Here is a 19,812-nt window from a genome sequence, read left to right as displayed (position 1 = left end):
ATACAAAAAAACCCACTAATCTATGAATTGACCTAAAGGCTTTTCTGGACAACAACTTAATTGTAATTTATTACGAGTTCAACTTCAAAAGTAACGAGGAACAACCATGTATTTAATTTTGTTAACATCTCACGTTTAGCAAATTTATTGAAAATTATATGAATATGCAATATCATTAATTAATAGGAAGAAAATTTGTCAATTTTTTGAATTGACAATCCTCATCCTACCATATTTTTTGTTACTTTTCTTTTGGTACATATTATTAGTACTTTTGTTCAACTTGAATTACAAACTATAATAAGATACTCATTACCAATGGCAAGTTTGCTAATTTAAAAAGATCATGTGCTTAAGGTTAAATGGATTTGGATTTCAGTTATATCAATAGTTTTTAAGTTATTTTAATATGAAAGTTAAATTTGAAGGTTAATTCAATTGATTCAAATAATCATTTTAAAAAATGATATTTAGTAAGTTTTAAAAGATAATATCTAATAAATTTGATATTCAAATATTAAACCATTTTCTTATTTTTAAATTACAGCTTTTGTTATGCCAAAACTTTAAATAATATGAAAGTTGTAGTAATCTTATTTGTATGCTAATCATTTGGTCTTTGTTTTTTATAACAAAAATGAAATAAAAAGAAAAAGAAATAAGAAAGAAAAGCTATATAGCTATTACATTATCCACATGTGATGTGAGCAAGTACACGAGATCGCAAAGTGAGGTTAAAGTTTGGGTGTTCTAAGGGAAAACAAGAGTGGTGGTATTTGCATTTCAAAAAATTTTTAATACACCAAAAAAATATTAACTTTTAATAAAATTATTTAAATACTTATTAATTAATTATTTTTTTATCTTTCATGTCCTTTTTTTCTTCTCAGTAAGTTATTAAATATCTATTTTTAAAAACCTTTTCAATGCATCAAAAATTTATTTTCAGAAACTTCTTCAATGTACTAGAAAGTTATTTTGGGAAACTTTTTCACTATACCAAAAAATGCATTTTTGAAAAGCATTACAATTATTTGAAAATATATTTTTGGAAGTAATTTTGAGTTTAGTTTCTTTGTTGTATTAGATACAAGATGATAGATTTTAATCTCTTGATCAATGTTTGGTACGAGAATATCAAATGTCCCTTTAATGATTTTTCTTATGTATGGGTTGTTTAAATCTAATAGTGAAAACTTTTAATCTTTCAATCGTACTATCCATTTAATAATATTTGTAATATTTTTTCAATTCTAATAAACATGCATTTTAGAAAAATCACAAATTATGAAGAAACACTTGTAGAAATTGGTTATTGTACTATTAGCAATGAAACAATCATGTTCCATCACACATGATACAACAACCAACTTGCATGAATACCTTTTTACACTTAGCGATTCCTCTTAAATGCATGGTTGTCAAAATTATAAAAATATTGCAAATATTATTAAACGGGTAGTACTTTGTGGCTAAAAGATTAAACATTCTTATTACCAAATTTACTAGCCTGCTAATGACATTGTTAGGATTAATATTCCTTACAGTGCCAAGTTATTGTGTATTAGAAATATAATTTTGGAAGTTTTTAAAAGCTTTTAAAAATTAATGTTCAGAAACCATTGAGAAATTGCATAAACATAATTTTTAAAATTTTTAAATGCTTCCAAAAATAAGGGATTTTGAAAGTTCTTGGACAATTTCAAACATCCATATTTGAAAACCTTCAATAATTTTCAAAAATTTATTTTCAAAATATTTGAATCGTACCTCAAATCGCATTTCAAAACTTAAAATCTTGAATTTTACAAAACAAAATATAAAATCAAATGAAAAAATAAATAAATAAATAATTTACCTTTGATTATAAGCTATCTAACGTTAAATGGGTGATTGAGGCTTGATTTGGGGATTAGTCCTTTAAGGGTTTTAGGGTTTTTGGTTGAAGAAGATAAGGTGTAAGAAAATGAGCTGTTTGGGTTTTTAGTAAATTTGTGTTTTGGGTTTAGGGTGTATTGAGTAAAAAATTACTATTAATAATAGTGAGGGGTGAAGAAAAAAAGTTGGGGTAAAAATAGCACAACTTAGAAAACAAAATTGCAAGCAAGTATACATGAGTTTGTATGTACTTCAAAGTTGTTAATATTGTACCATATAACATTTTGGTTTTCTTAAAAAAATGATATATATTGGTATTAGTTATTTTGATACATGATGTCAAATTTTTTAGTTTAGTATAAATATATTTATAAAATGCATGAACTTGTATATTATAATACTATTAATAATTTACAAAATAAATATGTAATATCTTTAAAAAGCAAATAAATAAATTTAAAAGTATAAAAAATAATATCATAAATTTTTTATGATATTTTTTAAATATTTAATCTAATCACATGATATTTAAATAAATATTTTTTATGTAAATACTATGATAAAAAAAAAGAGATAAAAAAATTAACCAAAGGTTTATAATTGTTAAATTTTATAAAAAGAGCATAATTACTTTCTCAAAAAAAAATTGAAATACTTATAAACTTTAAGTTGAAAAAATAAAATATAATAAAAAGTTATAATAAAAAATTAAAAAATTATTTTATTAATTAATTTTAAGTTAAAAATAATTAACTAACAAAAAAATAAATTAAAAATTATAAAATATATTTTACATTCACATATCGATCAAAATAAATTAATCCATCAAAATTCATCCAAATTAATTAAAATTAATAAAAATAATCGATATTATTTGATATTAAATTTAGTATAAAAAATAATATTTAAATATATAATGTAAATAAAATAAATAAAATGTACCGACCGATGCAAAGGAAAACCACAACAAAATTAACAATTATGATCTACTTGCTATTATGAGTGTAATCGAACCGAGTCGAGTTGATACAATGAGAAACTCGAGCTTGAACTCGACTCACAACTCGCAGTTCGATACTCGACTTGAACTCGATCGAGTTTAATTTTTCAAACTCGAGCTCGATTCGTGATCGAATTCGAATTACTCAAACTCGCTCAATTAAACTCGATTAATATATAAAAATAAGCTCGATTCATATATTTGATAAGAGTTTGATTATTTATACTCAAGCTCGAACTTAAATTCGAAATATTTTATTAATTAAAATAATAAAAATATATTTAAATATAAAAACTCGATTAAGTTCGAAAATTACTCGAATCGAATATAAAAATATTCGAATTTAATTTGATCGATAAATTAAATTATTCAAACTCAAACTCAACTTAATAATAATCGAATCAAATTTAAATTTTTTTCGATTCGAACCTAAATAATTTATGAATACTAATATATTATTTCCACCCTTACTTACTACCGAAGCTGTGTCTCAGTTGCCGATATCAATTTTCTTACACACGCCAAAAGAACACACAGATTGCAGCATGCACACTGCACACAGACTAGAGAGCTAACGCCAATCCCAAAGCCAATCAATAAATTCATCCTTAAGCTTTCTCTCTTTCTTTTTTATCTCTTATCCATGCTGTCGAGAATGAAATAACCTTACTCTCTTAAAATCTGATTATTTCTTGATCTGGGTTTTAACACTCTCTTTCTCCAGATCATAGGTTTTTAAAGTTTGAAACTTTCATTTTTTTTTTTTTTTGTTATTCCAAGTTTCTAACTTTCTCAAATAACTAGCACTGGAAAGGAAAAAGAAATCTGGGTTTGCTTGGTTTTTAACAGATTCAAAGTAATGAGTTTCTTGTTAGAGATGCACATTGACTTTGGTTCATTTCAGGTTGGTTCCGCTGCTGCCTCTGTCTTATCTATCTTTATATAACTTTTTGGTTTTGGAATATTGAATATCTATCTTTAACCTATTTCCCTTCTGTTGAGTTCATCTATCATGAAATTTAACTGCTTTTTGTGGAATCTTGATTGAATGACCTAGTAAAGATTGTGATTTATTTTCAAAGTTTAGGTTTTTCTTTTTGATATTCTGGAATCAGTTTTACGTTTCTTCTGTTTTCTTTTCTTTTTTTTTTAGTATATTGGTATTGTATTTGCTTCTAAGTGTGAGTTCATGTAAATTTCAAAATACTTTATCATTTTAAGGCTATTCAACTTTTTCCCGGTTCACGCTTTGATTGGATATCTGCACTTGTAAATTCACTTTATCCCCTCATTGGATGTGGTGGAAATGTTGGAAAAAATGGTCTATTTCAATTCTCAGTCCTGGTGTTCTACAACTTGAAATTTAAAGGCAAAAATACTTCTCTCAGGTCTAATAGAATTGTAAACTTCACTCAATCTGGTTCACTGGCCATAGAAATTGGTAACTCGAGCTTTTATTTATTTTTTGTAACCTCTTTTCACATGTCAATTAAACCTAGATTATATATCCTCAGATGTCCTATCTGCATCTTTTAAAACCCTTCTTTTGATGTATTCTGAAAATTGAACCATCGTTCTAATTACTTTAATTGTAATGATTGGCTAGCCGCGCAAGTATTTGAGAATTGAGAGTCTATAGTGTTCATTGACATATGCTAGAGAAAATTTTTGGCACCATAATGCTTAATGTGTGCTTATCCTCATCAAGTTTCTCAATTGAACTAGAAAGTCTTTATCTATAAATCGTCCATGTCAGCTGGCAACTTTTTTTATTGTTTTTTATAATTCCATTATCAATGAGTCCTTTTTATCATCTCGGTCTGAATCTCCTTTGCTGTTTGAAATGCCATAACATTGCCCTCTTTTAAAATATTGCGCTGCATGTGTATTGAGTTTGATTTTGATCTTTGTTAATATCTAATGAAATCTGTTATTGTTTCTTTAACCAAACTCTTTTGTATGTGGATTTATGGTTCGGCAGATTGCAACTTTATTTGTATGAGAGCTGTTCATTAGTTGGGTTTGAGATTATGGGTAGATGTAGAGGAAAGGGAAACAGGATGACTGTTAGCAACCATGAGGATGCTGGAAGTGGTGAAGAAGAGAAAATTCCTGCACATAAGAGAAGAGGAAGGGCACAAAAACCATTAAAAGATGAAATTGGTGAAGAAGTTGAAAAAATAGAAAAGGATGATGGTGAGAGTGGAAAAGCTGGTATTACAAGCAAAGAGAAAATGAGTCCCTCTGCTGCAGAGAATGGGAAAAAGAGAAAATGCAACTCACAGGTAAAAGAGAAGCCTGATTCAGTCAAAGAAGAGAATGGCATTGGCACCAGATCAAGCACTGATGACTCATTAAAATCTAATGGTTTTCGGCAAAATGGGAGTAGAAGGAAAAGTAAGCCACGTCGGGCAGCTGAAACAGGTGTTGAATGCAAGTGAGATTGCGGTACTTATTGCTATAGGTCTCTTCTTTTTCACTTTGCCATATGCATTTTGAGATAGGAAGTGAGGCCTAGTAAATCTCTAGTCAATATTGCATTTAGGTAGTGTTTCTTTTGATTTTTGACGATTACCTATCTTTAATTTATTTTCCTTTTTTTTTTTTTTCTTTTGCTTTTGGAGTTTTGACACTGATTGTGCTGGTTGTAATTTTTGAAAATGCTATTATAATCTATATCATCACTGGATTCTTGTAATATATCATCTGGATTATAATGCCATGCTCTTCTTTTCACTTCACTTTCACAATTATTTGGCGGCTGCTATAATACCAGCTCGGTACATACTATCTAGTGCAACTATTGGATGACTATTAAATCTTATTTTCCCTCCACCCTCAAAATTTGTCTAATGATGTAAGAATTTATTTTATTACTATTTAAATTTTGTTTAGGTGCTTTACATAGATAGGTTTTAAAAATAATTATGATAAATTTCTGGTTAAACCATTTTCTTATCTAGTGTGCTAGGCCTATGTAGCTTCCCCTGTATTCTCTTAAATGCTTCGTTTTGCAGTCAAACTTTCTTCACATGATTATCATTTGTAATTTGCTTCCATGACATTCAACCATTTTTCTCACTCTTCTCACTTTTTGGATAGACAGTTTCTAAAGTTTCCCCACTTCTGGTTAGAGGGGAACTGGGTAAATCACGTTTTTGTCTATAGAAAGTGTCAGATTCTCAAATATGTAGGTGCTAAACTGGTAGTCTAAGGCATGATAATTTAATTGGAACATATAAAAACAGTTACTGTGTTTTAATGAAATTTGGCTGCATTTGATTCTGGAAGGATTGTGAGGACTTTGAGTTCTGTCTGAAAGGTAGGGTCTTCAAGTATCTTGAGGCCAATGCTTTTATGCCACCATGGGCTGACACTAGAGGGAGACCTCAAATGTTTGTGGATGCTTTTTTTATTGTGGTTTTCGTTGATTCATTGCTCTTAGGATTGTAGATTTTCCACTGAGTTAGAGCATTGTTTTGATAATTTTCTCTGAAATTCACTAATTTTCTTCAAATCACTGATCTTTTAGCTTTGAAGTTTTTTTTTCTTTTAAATCATAGTATTTTTACTTTTTATCGCAATTTTGCTTGTTTTGTATAACATTTGAAGTGCTTAGAAGACCTAAAAGCAAAGGCTTTTCATAAATAAGGGTTGATCGAAATATCTGTGCTGCCAAAGGTCCTGAAGATCGCTATCAGAGTTATTTCTTGGAGCTAGACCATTTGACAAGAGATGAAATGACAAACTTCACTATAGGCATGAAAGCCTTCTAGAATTTAGACGTTGTTTTGAATATAATGGCATGGCATACAATATCAGCAATTGCACCTGCACAGCGCATACTGTGCAAAGTTACATAAGATATGTACACATACAAATTGATCATCTTTAATCAGTTAGGCTTGCACCTTTGCTTATTGGAAGATGAGAAGTTCATTGCTGCCTGATATGTGCTTCCAATATAATGTTAACATTGTCATGGAAACTGCTTGTAAGCTTAAGCATTGAGATCAAGCAAGGTATATGACATTCTATATGTAAGGAACTTATTTTGGCTTAAGCATGCTGATCAAAGAAATCTAATTTAGCATGACCATTGACAACACTGGTTTTAAATCTACTTTGGTTGTTCGAGTGTTTGAGGGATTCGGTGGGATGGCATGCTGATGTTCAAGCATGCTTAATGCTTTGACATGTTATGGCGGATCTTATGCAACTAAAATCATTTTTACGGTTTATTGCATTCAAAAGCAATGTTTTCTGCCAAATGGTCACGAGTGAAGTTAGCCGGCACTCTTCAACTCTATATACTTGGCCTGTGAAACAAAGTACTTTTCTGTCAAAAAACCGATATGTTTAATCTTTAAAACAGGTTGTTCATTGATTTCTTAACACAGATCACACGTCTACCAATGAACTGTTAGCTTAATGATATTGGAATCGATATCAGAGTTGTACGTTACTAGTTCAAATTGCAGTCGTAGCTTCAAAAAAAATGCAAACTACACATCGCATATCTTACCGCGTTGTAGTTAAATTTGATAGCTGTCAACTTGACTTTAAACATAAATCATCAAGTCTTTTTCAACTTTTCTAGGTAAGTTTTAATTTGATAGCTATGATAGCATGTCAGTATTAAATATGATGTTAAAATGATTTAGCTGTCACCCTTTAATGCATGAAAGGCATGATGACATGCCATGCCTTTGGTGATGTCTGCCATAGACATAATGCAACATGTTGGACCCATTCATACCCAACTACATTGAATAAATGCTTATAAGTGGAAAATTATACTACAAAATTTGAGCCAAGACAGTCCTCACCTCTTTCTCCAAATTTTAACTAAACAGACAAGTTATCAGTAATTATTGTTAGTGTTCTTAATAATAAAAAAAAAAAAGTAAATGAAACAACCGGTGAAAAGAAAATGAAAGATCCAGGTCGAGGAAGGAAGGAAAGAAAGAAAAAAGGGGTCTTACCTTATTTGTTTAAAGTAGCATTCCAAAGCATGTTTGGTTCCACAATGCATAGTAATTCAGGGGCCTATTTCCACTCCCCTTAAACAAGAATGAATGACTATTCTTTGATTGTAGTAAGTTTAGGATAATTTTGCCCTCAAACTTTTTTTCTTTTCATTTCCATTCTTATCTCTTTTTTATTATTATTTTTAATTCTTTTTTTCCACAAGTTCTACCAGTGTTCTTTCTAGGAAACTACCCATTCAAGTATGAAGATGAATTGCTATGGCCAAGGGCCCATTTGGATTCAACGTGGCATCAGCACAATGGATTTCTTCAGCATTTTGATGAAATCGCACCCTTCAAACTTTTATGGATATCACAAAGTGCGGTGCGGTTGGATTTTTTGATTGTACTTGACTGGTAATTTTGCACTGGAGATTAAGGGTCCAGTGAGCCATTGTACTGGACCCTAGACTATAATACCTTCATTACGTAAGTTTTAATTCCTAAAATATCCCCTAACCTAAAACTTTTTTTTTTGTTTTTAATTTTTTTATATTTATATTTATATCTTATATTTCATATTTACATTATTATTCTTTAAAAAACTAAAATTTATAATTGTTATAACTATTATTTCTTTACATATTTAAATTTTAATATCTCAAAACCTAATTGTTATTTTGATATGTGTCAATATTTTTATTAAATAAAATTTTCAATAATTTAAATACATTAAAATATACATAAAATATTTTATTAATAGACTTTTGGATTAATATAAACATTAATTATTTTTTATATGAATAAATCTATTATTATCATATAAGAAATAATTATAATTTTAATATAAAATTATCATATAAAAATATTTTATTAATTTTTATAGTTTATTTATTTCATAAATTAATATAATATTTTAATGATAATTTTTTCTTTTGATGATATTTCATTTTATTGTCATCACTGCATTTGAATCTAAACAAATATTTTACTGGTCACTACTAATTTTAATTTTATTATTAAAATAATTAATCTTATATTTACTGATAATTTCAATATCACCAAAACTAATCTCATTACTCATCCAAGTGAACCTTAAAATATCATTGGATCATTAAGAAAAACAATCAACTTGGTCATAGATGACCAGATTGGATAGTTGATAGCATCGATCCAACACTTTAATGGCTTGACTTGGATTGTAGGATGGCTAGATCGGGTTGCCTCTATGAATTCCATGGAATGATTATCCAAAAATCGCCATTGGCGATTGCATTCTCATACGTGGTGTTGGAAAAGAAAAAAGAAAAAAGAGAGTTGTATACTTTTATTTAATTTCTACAATAAATTTAAAGAAAATATATATATTTTAAAATTTTAATGATAAGGTAATTTAGATGATACTATTTTGTAAGAAATTAAAAATTTATACTTATTTCTTTAACAAAAAATTTAGTAAAAGGAGGAGAACTTAGAATTTTGATGACATAGGTTTGAGTCCCATCATGTTTGGGTTTGATTATATAATTATATTCTGATTTGTTAGTTGATTATTTAGTGATTTACTACCAGAAAAATAGGTTTTATTGACAAAATTTTTCATCTATAATAGCTTAAATTTCGTTAGTACGATGAAAATTTTCATTGGTAGTAAACATATCAACAACAGTATTCTGTTGATAAATTTAAAATTTCATCAGTAATTACCGTCACAAAATTTCATCGATAAATTTTTCTTCGATAATTATGATGGCAATTCCTCTATAAATTCTATCGATAATCCATCAGCATTTCATCAATAATTTGTATGTAATCCTTTGATAATTGGTTGATAATCTATCACTAAAAGCTATTTTCATTGGTAAAAATGTCAGTATTGTATCGGTGTTCCGTTAATATTCCATTGGTGTTCTATAAGTATTCCATCAATATTCCGTAAGCAATTTATGATTTCTATTGCAAGAATTTCGTCGATGAAATCCGTTGATAAAATCAAATTTCATTGATAATTTGATTAATTCCATCTTATTATTTAAGAAACCATGAAATTAAAAATTAAACATTTGTAATTATTAAGTCTATTATTGATCTATTACTTATTACAATATCAAATCCACATCATAAAAATTATATCCACACAAATTCTAAAACAATCCAAATTATAAAGTTAAAATCCATAAAATCCATAACACAAGTCCTAAAAAGCATGTCATTGTGTTGCTATATCTCCTAATTCATCTACATTGCCGTCATTAGGTTTAGAAGATTGTGTTGGCACAAATTGTCTAAAACCCATTAGTTGCGTCATCTAATCCATGAAATATCTAAACTTAGCCTTTAGCTCAGTCCTCAACTCATCAATTTGTTATTGTATCTAAGGTTGAAGAGGAATAGATGACAGACCATAAATTGAGTGAGATGTTGTTGCTACAGTATTAGACTGATTTGACTAAAGTAGCTGCTTAGATTTATCTGCAATCCAAAGCCATATATATGAGTGCGCATAGCTTCAACCCTTCCAATAGCTTCAGTCCATACCTGTGGATCAAAATATGGATGATTGGAAGAGTCTTCACCATATTTTTGAGATAATGCAAAAGCATAATTATCTTACAAAAAGTTTAAAACAATTATCATTCCATTTTACCTGAATACGTAATAGTTTTCACCTTTCACAAAGCCATTGCATCTCAATATGCACAAAACACTATTTAGTTCAATATTGAATTGCCTACATTTTTAGGCTTTGAATTACTATAATAACAGTTCATCAACAATCACAATACACAATTAGAATCACAAAGCAAAATATGCAATAGTTTTCATCTTTCACAAAGACATTGTATCGCAATACATACAATATGCTATCTAGTTCAATAAAGAATTTCCTATAAATTTTAGGCTTTCAATTACTGTAAAAGTAATTCATCAACAATTATATTACATAACCAAAATCACAAAGCAAAATACATAATATTTATCACTTTGCACAATTATTGCATCTTAATATGCATAAAATACTATTTAGTCCAATACTGAATTTCCTACAATTTTTTAGGTTTTGAATTACTATAAAGATAGTTCATTAACAACACAATACACATCCATAATCACATAGCAAAATACAAAATAGTTTTCACCTTTCACAAAGTCATTGTATCGTAATATACATAATTTATTATCTAGTTCAATAAAGACTTTCTTACAAATTTTAGGCTTTCAATTATTATAAAAGTAGTTCATCAACAATTACAATACATGACCAATCACCAAGACCTAAAGACGCAACATTAAATGTAATTCATCAACAAACACAATGCACAATAAGAATCACAAAGCAAAATACACAACAATTTTCACCTTTCACAAAATCTTTGCTTCTCAAAACATACAAGATATTATTTATTTCAATAAAGTAAGGTAGGAATTTGAAAGTATTCACAAAGTCATTGGAAAGTCACATACACTGACAACTTTGGACTTGTTATCAATGAAATCACCATGTCCTCCTAAACGTCTATGAGTGCAATTAAAAACTTCTATAAATGTGGGTTCTCGTTGCATCTCAAGTGATTGCATTCGTTTAGAGATATATGCAATAATATATGTAACAATGTAATTTATATAAAATTAAAATGTGATGAAAAAAATAACTCATGAAAAAACATCATACCATTTTTTTTATGAATAGGAAGTGCAATTGAACTACCAGTGTGCTTTGTAATACCTTTTTCTTTTTTGTTTGATGATTTTGTTTGGTTTTGATGGAGATGTTTTGCAATTTTTGAGCATTCATGTATTCTCAAAAAGAGCATCCCAAATCGGAGCTGTGATCCACCTTCGCTCCATCATTCTATAGTGTAATATATTATCAACTTTATGCTCTTTCATCGACAATAAGTTTTTCAATCAATTTTTTGAAAATATTATTCCTTGCCTATTGAACATAAGCATCATCTGACTTAGCTTACTAACATTTTTTCTAACATAATAAATAGGAATACAATAAGTCATTGACATGAATATGAAATTTTCATTCAAATAAAATAAATTTATACTAAAAATAAATATCCAATTACTACTTAAATTTATCAAACATCAAATTCTTCATTGGAGTTGGAATTTTATCTCATGTTGGCCAAAGACTTATAAAATTCCCTTGAATTATGCCTGAAATTATTGAGCTAATTAATGATTGGTTAAAACAACTACCAACATCCATTTGTTAGTAAGATTAGTTAAATTGTACAAATTGTTTAAAAAATAAATAACAATAAAAAAATTAATAGTAAAAAGTATGCTATACCTATCTCCTAATTGAGCAATCCATTGCCACTTGTCTAAATTTGTAGAAATTGGTAAGCCTTTGTTTGCCCCCTAGTCCTTTGCCTTGTTATTGTCTCTTTTTCTTCTCCAAATGGTGGTTCATTGGTGAATGATGGATTGACATCATGCTTCATCGGTAAATCATCCAACATTGGTGCTGAAGATGACTTGTATGATGGATCATTTATTATCGATGTTGAAAATGACCCATTACATGTATCACTTCTCATCAATCTTGTTGTATATCCACCTTGATGAACAAAGTTCTTTGCACAACATCTCATTATAACTATCATATAAAACAAAAACATTCCATAAATATTCCAAAAGCACAAAGAAAAAACAAACATATATAATATTACTTTAGTATTACAACATTAGATGAAATGATCAAAATATATAAAAATAAACATAAAACATTATAATTAAAATAGTCCAAATTAAGTATTATATTTAACTTTACATATATTGGCCATATAGAATAAACATTATATATAGTATTAAAAGTCATATTAAATACATCAATCATTGCTAGAATTAGCAAACTCATGTGTTTTATCATGATCATCATGATTATCATTGTTATCATGATCATGATCATCATCTTATTTTTCTTCTCGAATCGCTATAATAAATCTATCTATTCATAAGAATCAGCAACAAGAATTGCAGGATTATCAAGTTCTTCTGAGATAATAACATTTCGTGGAATAAAAACTTTAACTTTTTGGTAACATTTTCATTTAAATCTGTTTTTTGTTCTTTATCTCCATCAATATTACTTAGCTAATATGTACTTTTGGCCTTTGTTTTGAAGACTACCAACTAATCATTTTGATCTCTTCTTCTAAAAGGATTGGTTCTATAAGAAACTTGATGTACTTGCACAATTAAGACAAATGGTTCATTGCTAGCAAGCATTGAATTGTGTTTAATTTCAATAAAACCATGACGATGATTTATCCTTATCCCCTTTTTCATGTCAAACTAATGATATTTAAAAAGTATAATTTTATTCCCTATTCCAAAGTGCTCTAACTCAATGATATCTTCCAAGATATCATAAGAGTCATGCTCATAATCATTGTGACAACTTTCTTTCACACATACCCATAATTCATTATTTTTCGAATTTGGCCATAAAACTGTATGAAATTTAAAATCTTTAAAACACCTATGCGTTTAGACCATAAGCTATCTCAACTAAATGATGATCAATTTTTCTATTTTGTTTTTCAACCTATCTAATCGTAAAATATTAAAATTGGTCATTGTTTAAATTTATATGAAAATATAATTTCCATTCATATATGGTATTATGCTCTAAACTTACAAATTATCTTAACCATTGCGAAAATCTTGCATCATGTGTTTTCTCCAATTTCATATCACTTATATTCATAAATTCTCTTTTAATGGAGTCATCAAATATCGTACCATTGTCAATTACTAATTAGAAAAATTTTAGTATTATTAGCAACATACATTATAGAGTTGACATAGTATTTACTCAATATAAGGATTTATCTCATCACAATTCAATAAAACATATAAGTGTGCCTTAGTATGCTTATCTACTAATAGCCATCGAGACTTATCTTGTGGACCTAATGCTTTACCAAGATGAGTGAAAATTGAAAAACATCCTCTAGATTCCATGACTCCCCCATCATCATTATGGAACTTGATTCAATCTTGTTCACACATTTGGATAAAAATAGAATGAGCAAAAAGTGGAGATCTCCTCGATAACATATGCCTCACATATAAATACTTCAATAAATGCTTGACTGAGGCATTTTTTCTTAAGACAGTGAAGAAACCTAGCCATCATCATAGCATAACATAAATGTTATTGAAAGATAATTAAATTAATCAATGTTAATGTCTAGCAACTCAAATGTGTTACCTTTCAAACAATTACACTCATTGATAATGAAAAAGTCCACTAATTTTTGCCTCGTTAGGTAGTTGAATCAGCAAATGCACCATATAATCAAACAAACTTAGAGGAAAAATCTTTTTTAATTTGTAAATTGTTTCTATAATGTTTTTTTTCAACATTTCCATATGATTTAAATGTATTTCAGTAGAATATAGATCTTGGAAAGGATGAGATAACTCAGTAATTGCATCCCAAATAGAGTTACACACCAAATCACGGAAGGTAATTGGGAGCAATTGTTGCATGAAAACATGACAATCATAACTTTTCATCCTATAAAATTTACAATCAGCTATGTTTACACATCGAGCTATGTTAGATGCAAAACCATCAGAAAGTTTTAATTGTTTAAATTGCACATAAACATCTCTTCTTTGCTCTTTGTTTAAAGTGGAAGAAACTTTAGGCATGAAAACTTTCTCATTCCTTTCAACTAATTTCAACTCGAGTCACTAACAATACACCTTAAGATATAGTCTAGCTTTTATGTTGTCTTTGGTTTTACCTCTAATATCCATCATTGTGTTAAAGACATTGTCAAAGACAATATGCTTAATATGCATCACATTAAGATTCTGCTGATTAAGATTGGTATGCCAATAAGGTAACTCTCAAAATATACTTTTTTTCACCCAATTATGACTTTCACCAAAATTGTCTAATTTTTGATCACTAAATTTTGTGCTAAATGTGATCTCACAAAAGCTATCTAACCAAACCAAAACTTTTTCACTTGATAATGGAACAATAAGGGAGTTACAATCAACTCGTTTTTTTAAATTTATCTTTTTGAGGATGATTAAGAGGTAAAAATTGACAATGACAATCGAAAAAGCAAGGCTTCTTACCATGAGTCAATTAAAAAGACTTTCTTTATCCCATACAATAAGGACATGATAAGTTTTCATGAATGCTCCATCCATACAGTATACCATATGTAGAAAAATCATTAATTATCTATAAAAGAGTTACATTCAAATGAATTTATTTTTTATAAGCATCATACATCATATTAGCATTCGATATAATATTTTTAAAGCATCTATTAAAGGTCTAAAAAAAATCTATTTTTTGTCTTAGATTACTCTTTCTTAGAATGACCACATTCAACAATATATACTATTGCTTTATATACAACCATGATAGCAAATTGTATACCACTAGCATTATTGGCCAACAAAAGTATGGTTTTGCACTTGGACTAAATGGACAAAAACCATCTACACATAATCTTAGTCTTACATTTTGAATTTCAAGTGCAAATGATTCATGGTTGCAATTGAAATGTTCCCAAGCTTTAACATTAATAGGATGTCAAAGCACACATTCATGACTTTAGTTACAAGCATGCCATGTCATATATTCAATAATTTTATTTGACATATAAAGTCTGTAAAGTCTTAGTATCAATGGCATATAATGTAAGATTTTATAAGAAATTTATTTTTTTCGTCTTACCACTAGACTTGTTCCTTAAATATCGAAGATGACTACATACCAAACTATATGCCAAATTTACTATTTTCTTATAAAACAACATCCAATTGTTTTCGCATACTTGAATTTTCTTATAATCAAGTCCAAGTTTCATCATTTTTTTTTTCGTTTTATAAAAGTTTTCTAATAATTTATCATCCATTAGCAACATATTTTTCACTAAACTCATTAAATGATCAAAACACTTTCATTGTACGGAGTAACAATTGCCATTTGTTTAGGATAGCAAAAATATGAGTAATTGTCCTGAAAATCATATTTCACTGTATAGACTATGCTACCTATTGGATCATCATCACAATAGACTAAAAAATTTGAAAAACTTTTTATCTATGCTGCATCTTCCTCATTGTCACGCATTGTACATTCCATCTTGCCATCACTTATATCCAACAACCATTGAGCGAATTCTACAATCTCATTCTACATTGTCTTATCTAGATTTTGTCTATATAGTCTCATGTTAGTTCTTAAATGGAATATCTTATAATTAAACCACAACTTGGATTGGTATATTAAAGCATTCAAGATATCTATATTTGTTCCTATTGGACAACAGGTAACACTCACCTAAAATCTCGACCTAAAACAATTGTTTTATCTTTGAACAATTTTTTCATAGGAGCAATAGCGTCCTCTATAAGTATATTCCTTAATGACTTATCCAAGCAATTCATATGAATCATAGGAGCTTCATCCCAAAGTATCAAACTAGTTTTTTCTATTAATCGAGCAAGTTGAGTTCTTTTTTTAATTTGAATTGTAAAACATTCATTAATAGTTAAAAGAATTTTGAACTGAAAATGTGTTGTCCTACTTCCTATAAGTAGTAAAGAAGCAATGCCAGATCAAGCCATTACTAACATAATTTTTCCTATTGATCTAACCCCAGAGATAAGTGTATTCCATAAATACGTTTTTCCTATTCCTTCATAACCATAGACAAAAAACATCTTACCTTTATTATCATCAATTAAAAAGCTTGATAGATTATAAATCTTCGCATGTTCTTCATTTAAAGTAGATAGCTACTACAAATTTTGATGTTAAAGCTCAACTAAGTTGTAACTCAATTCCTCTAGATCAATCTGTCATTGACACCATATAAATTCCTTTCAATTAGTACAAGCAGTTTATACTTGGATAAATAACTACAATTTCTATTAAAAATATGTTTAAGAGTAATCAAAACATATTTTTTTAAATTTATCAGCTAGAATAGAATAATCAAATGACCTGAATGCAACTTTCAACTTGTGTTCAATATCTTCAGCCATAAACCTCCAATTTTGTTTCCTAAAACCAGAAGTACCTCTAACCTGACAAAACATAACAATGGTAACAAAAAGCTATCTAAGTTCTTCAATTGATGCCCATTTAAAAGCCTGAAGCAAAGCATCATTCTATTCTCAATTATCAACCAACAAACCCAATGCATGGCATGCACCTCGATATGTAGGATAAATGATCCCATCAACTATCTTAATTTCATACTTTTTTGCTTGTTTAACATTGTTCAACATCCTTAAAAAATATAACTCAACAAAGGTAATGTGGACATATATATTCTACCAATGGATTTTTCGTGTTTCCTAGGCTACCATTCTTTTATCTTATTTTTCCAAACCCATTTTATAGGAAAAATTGCATATAACAAAAGTTTAGCTTCTTCATGCACTTGGTTTGCATATATCCATTAAGTCAATATTGTCTTTTAAATATGAGGTTTTGAATAACAAAAGACAAACCTTCTTTATCATCAAAATATAGATTCCGTTCATTAGGTAGATGCACATGCAACCTTTAAACCATTGGCTCTCTGTAATGTATTCCAAATACAAAACAGTTTCAAACACACTTCATAAGCTAACAAATAGCTATAATCAATATAAGTTTTAACTTCATCAACTTTAGTGGGACATTGATGATTAGCTTGGTTTTTCATTCGAGAATCTTGATCGATCAAATTCTTTGTTATGCACTTAAATAAATACTTGATCACCCCAATTTTTCTGCAAATCTCCACATTGACATAAGCATCATATTTAGCAACTAAATTTACATTATGCGAGACAACAAATTGATTATCCAATTCAACTCAATTTGTAAGTGCAACATTTTCTTGCACAGTTATTTCCTTTGTTCTTTATAATGGAAATCCATCTTCATTAATTGTTGTTTCTTACTTAAACTTCTTCGAGAAAAATTTAGAACATTGACCTTTGAACATGCGTAATGCTTGAGGCAACACAATACCATATAGATCATGAATCATAAAATTTATAATAGCATCATACACAACAAGGTTTGATTTCTTATCAAGTATTTTGATAGATATACTCATATCACTTTCATTAGGAATGTTTCACTTGGCATTAAAATGTAGCCATAGAAGAATATGAACATAGGGTAGCCCGCACTTTTAAAACTCAATTGTATAAGTCACTATATGAAGCATCCAAAAAAAGAGAAAAAAGAATGAGCAATCTTTTGGAGAAAAAATCACCACATTATGACAATCATAACAATAAAATAAAATAAACTAATTTGTCGTAATACAACCAAAATGATTCCTTTTTGTTAAATAATCCATCAAGTATCGTAATTTGATCTTGAAAACTCGTGCCACAATGTCAAACCAATCATCAACTCATTAACCTAGGATTAATGCTAATGCTTATTGGATTTCTAGTCACCAAGCATTACACATAAATATTATGAACAAATCAAGATAACCATAGAACCTACAAATCTCCATGCATCTTGATAGTTTTGGAATAAATTGAAGACTAGTTGTAAAAGTTGGTGACAGTATCACTCGTTTACCAATTAAGTAGCCAAATCACTATTGCATCTTAATAGTTTTGGAATAAATTGAAGACCAGCTATAAAACTTGGTGACAGTATCGCTTATTTACCAATTGAGTTACCCTAAAGCTCAGTCTTTACGATTAAATTCTAATAGCAACAAATTATATAGAGATTTTACATATCAAAAGGGTGTTAAAAATTTAATTTTTGGATATTTTTAGTGCTTTTTATGTCATTTTCATGGCTTTAGGTTTTTTAAGCTCATAATGTATTTTCATGCAAGCCATGCATGTAATCATGCAAAGCTCACATTCGGCACATTTAGTCATGTATAATGCCACCTACACTTGGTCCATATTCAAGCATGCATAAGCCTAATTGGATTTTAATCCATTCGATTAATGTGAATTTGCAAGATAAACATGTTTGTTTGCTTAGCCATGAAGAGTTTCACTCCACCAAGGACACTTATAGACATCGAATTTTGTCTAAAACATTTTAGCATGGTTAAACAAAGCCCATTTGAAATCCATAAAAAAAATTCTTAAAAAGCCCATAAAATGCATTGATATTTAGGCCTAACAAACAAAAAAAATTGAGACTCGTATGGTTACTATCAAACTCTTTCACATGAGATTTATATGGATGATACATTTTCACGTGAATGTATAAGAAATAAGGAATAAATGAAATGAGTAAACCTTAAAGTAAACTTTGATCGAAATTGCATAAAACTTAATCAAAAATGAATAGAACCAGGGTTAATCCTCAATGTTCACAATCTAATTGAAATCAATGTGGTTTAAAATTAAAATTGGTGATTTTTAAAACACTAAAAAATTTTATTGCACTAAGAGAAGTACAAAATTAGCAAAATACCATTTTAGAGGTATTTTTTTAATTTGATCTTTTCGAGCTTAGATTTTCATGAAACTTTTCAGATTTAATTTTATAATATTTTATGATTTTTTATGCATTTGAAATCATAACAATACCCTGAAAAGAGTGAAATTATAAAAATACCCTTATAACCTTATAAAGGTATTTTCGTAATTTGGCCTTCTCAAACTTAGATTTACATGCAACTTTTCATATCTCAATTTTCCAATCTTTCATGATTTTTGGTTTTTTGAATCCTAGAAATGAGCATGAAAACATTGATTTCCAAGAAAATAGCCTAAATATAAAAAACTTTATACTTAAGGTAAAATGCTCTTTCCATGAGTTTCAAAACTATAAAAATCCAACCTTTGTAATGAATAATAGGGACCATTGGATTTCTCGTTGATCTTAATCCAATGACCAAAGTTTGTTCCTTGAAAAAAAAAAGGAAGAAACTTTAGCCCTTGGATGAGATTGGATCCAAAGGCCTATACTCACTAAGA

General features: G+C 28.6%; 1 protein-coding gene across 1 annotated transcript; it reads left to right on the top strand.

Moving 5' to 3' along the window:
- Positions 1-3,409: 3,409 nt before the first annotated feature.
- On the top strand, positions 3,410-5,618 carry LOC111304010 (uncharacterized). Its single transcript, XM_022900540.2, has 2 exons — positions 3,410-3,782; positions 4,860-5,618. The coding sequence occupies exon 2, from the start codon at positions 4,909-4,911 to the stop codon at positions 5,317-5,319; it is 411 nt and encodes a 136-aa protein (XP_022756275.2). The 5' UTR covers positions 3,410-3,782; positions 4,860-4,908; the 3' UTR covers positions 5,320-5,618.
- The last annotated feature ends 14,194 nt before the right edge of the window (positions 5,619-19,812 follow it).

Source organism: Durio zibethinus, chromosome 13 (assembly GCF_047325235.1).
Source record: "Durio zibethinus cultivar Kanyao isolate XHJ-2024 chromosome 13, ASM4732523v1, whole genome shotgun sequence".
In the NCBI taxonomy this organism is placed as follows: domain Eukaryota; kingdom Viridiplantae; phylum Streptophyta; class Magnoliopsida; order Malvales; family Malvaceae; genus Durio; species Durio zibethinus.
This window is presented reverse-complemented; position numbering and strand designations above follow the sequence as displayed.